This window comes from Tachysurus vachellii, chromosome 25 (assembly GCF_030014155.1).
Source record: "Tachysurus vachellii isolate PV-2020 chromosome 25, HZAU_Pvac_v1, whole genome shotgun sequence".
Lineage (NCBI taxonomy): Eukaryota > Metazoa > Chordata > Actinopteri > Siluriformes > Bagridae > Tachysurus > Tachysurus vachellii.
In genome coordinates this window covers 16,469,078-16,471,577 of record NC_083484.1, presented here as the reverse complement: position 1 = coordinate 16,471,577, position 2,500 = coordinate 16,469,078, and the positions used below count along the sequence as shown (strand labels likewise).

At 45.8% G+C, this 2,500-nt stretch overlaps 1 protein-coding gene across 1 annotated transcript in view; it reads right to left on the bottom strand.

Moving 5' to 3' along the window:
* zgc:158766 (uncharacterized protein LOC100009641 homolog) overlaps positions 1-2,500 on the bottom strand; it is a 29,110-nt gene that overhangs the window by 7,866 nt on the left and 18,744 nt on the right. Inside the window, exons 14-16 of the mRNA XM_060861185.1 lie at positions 1,550-2,361; positions 1,220-1,469; positions 957-1,046 (exon numbers count right to left, since the gene is read on the bottom strand). Coding sequence (XP_060717168.1) covers positions 957-1,046; positions 1,220-1,469; positions 1,550-2,361 — 1,152 coding nt within the window. The remainder of the gene's footprint in view (positions 1-956; positions 1,047-1,219; positions 1,470-1,549; positions 2,362-2,500) is intronic.

Genomic DNA, 2,500 nt, shown 5'->3' with positions numbered 1-2,500 from the left:
TGTTAATATAGGATCAGCTTTCCAGTGCTGGAGAGAACTGAAGGAGCAGGAAGTTGGTCACATATTCACAGATTGGAGTTTCCTGAGTCAATAACTCCTGAGCTAATGATTATCATCTCACCCTAATGTAGAACTTTGTAGACTTAATTGTTCATTGTCTTTAGCTCTCACAAGGCTTTACTACCATGATGTGTGTGTGTGTGTGTGTGTGTGTCTACGCTGGAGTTTTATAGCAAACACCAGGTGTTTCAGTTAAAATGGAGACAGAAGAAAAGGTTTTAAACACACACACACACACACACACACTTATTAAGATGTATTAATAATATCCAAACTAATAAACATTACCTATAATAGTAGTCAGTAAAACACACTCCCTCTAGGCCTCCTTTTTATAATTTCCTTTTTATTAGGAACCTTTACAATAATAAGTCACATTAATTAGTTCATTCATTCATTCATTCATTCATTCATCTTCTACCGCTTATCCGAACTACCTCGGGTCACGGGGAGCCTGTGCCTATCTCAGGCGTCATCGGGCATCAAGGCAGGATACACCCTGGACGGAGTGCCAACCCATCACAGGGCACACACACACACTCTCATTCACTCACACAATCACACACTACGGACAATTTTCCAGAGATGCCAATCAACCTACCATGCATGTCTTTGGACCGGGGAGGAAACCCCCGAGGCACGGGGAGATGGCACATGTAAACTCCACACACAAGGCGGAGGCAGGAATCGAACCCTGACCCTGGAGGTGTGAGGCCAACGTGCTAACCACTAAGCCACCGTGACCCCCCTCACATTAATTAGTGTTTTTGAGAAATAACATTAAAGAGCAGAAGGAAAATGGAGGTGTTGATTTTAAGAATGTGTGGATGTTCTGTCACACTGCCCTCATTGTGAACCTGAGATGATTTCTGTAACACCTCAGACGGGCGTCTCACCTTGAAGAAAGCGTTGCCGTGGCTGGTGAGCAGGGCGTCAGAGCGAGGCTTGTTTTTACTGTACAGTGCATACATTCCAAACTGGTCCTCCTGTCACACACACACACACACACATTTATTTTTTCTTATTTATTCTTTCTTTATTCTTCTTATTAATTCTTCACCTACACATTCCTGTGATGCCTTTTGTATTTCAAATATCCCAAAAAGAAGAAACAGCTTTGTGATGGTGGATGTTTTGCGGATGTTTGGTAAAGACTCACGTGTCTCAGGAAGCAGGTGCTGACTGAAAGTGGGGAATGAGCACACTGTTCCAGATCCTTCAGGAAGTACTGGCTGTGGAAGTCACACAGCTTCTCCAAGTTTCCGAAAATGATGCTGCGCTTTCCTCTGAGGTCCTGTGGTAGGTCTGGCCTCTCCATCTCTGGGAAGTAGTGCTCTATGATGTAGGTGAGAGAACGCACGTACTCCCTCTCTGTGAAGATCATCTCATCCATGATATGCTGGATTTTACTGCATGGAATAAAAATAAAAATGAAATGATTTCACTCATCCATTCATCTGTACAGAGTGTTCGAGTGTGTGTTTCCCACCTGCTCTGTCTCTTGTTCTCGACCTCTCCCTGTCGTCCCTGACTTATGGAGGGTGACGGGAGGCTCCTGGTCCGTGCCAGCACTGGACTCTTCAAGTGTGGCCTCTGCAGCTTCTTCTCCTCACACGTGTTGTTGCTGAGCTCCAGCCCTTTGATGTAGACCCCCAGGTATCCGTGGTGTCCCGAGAGCTCAGAGCTCACCGTCTTCTTCATCATTTTCTTCAGTGGAGGCCTGCGGTGCCTGGCTCCGGGCTCTGAGTGACAGGAATACGTCGAGTCGATGGTACAGTCGCTGTCCGTGTCATCCAGTGGCGATGGAGAGAGTTTATCTCTCTCGGGAGGGAAAAGAAAAGATCTAAAAGAAGAGTCGTTTTTAGAGAAGGGACCCGCCGAGTGAGGTTTGTCGTCCTCAAACTCAAAGGTGTGTTTAAACTCAGGAAGAGAACTTGTGCTCTCTCTGCAGTGCAAGTCCACACATACTGCAGTTATTTCGCTGGGTTTTAAAAGATCAGCAGTTAGAGAAGAGTCAGACACGGGGTCTTCTCGCACTGCCACTCTCTCCAACACTTCCTCTAGATGTTTCCGGGTCTCCTGGCACTTCATCCAGATGTGATTCCAGTGTTGGAGTTGGCGAGGGCTGCCCAGCGTTGCCACTGTGTCGTTTAAAGAGCTGAAGTTATCCAGAGAGAACTTGGTGGCCTCTTTGTGGTAGTCCTGCAATGTCTGCAGAACTTCAGGAGCAAAGCTTGTGATGTTCTTGTCCAGGTTCAGACTCTCAAAATAGTCCTCGCAGTGCATCATCCACTGCTGAACCTGTATAATATTAATTTATGGTTAATAAAGATTAAATTTGGCCTAAACATTTCCTCAATAGACCTACATTTCTCTTTAGGAGAACAAAATAGATGCACTTAAAATGGTGGTGGCTGGGGGGCAACCCAGGGCTAGTTTG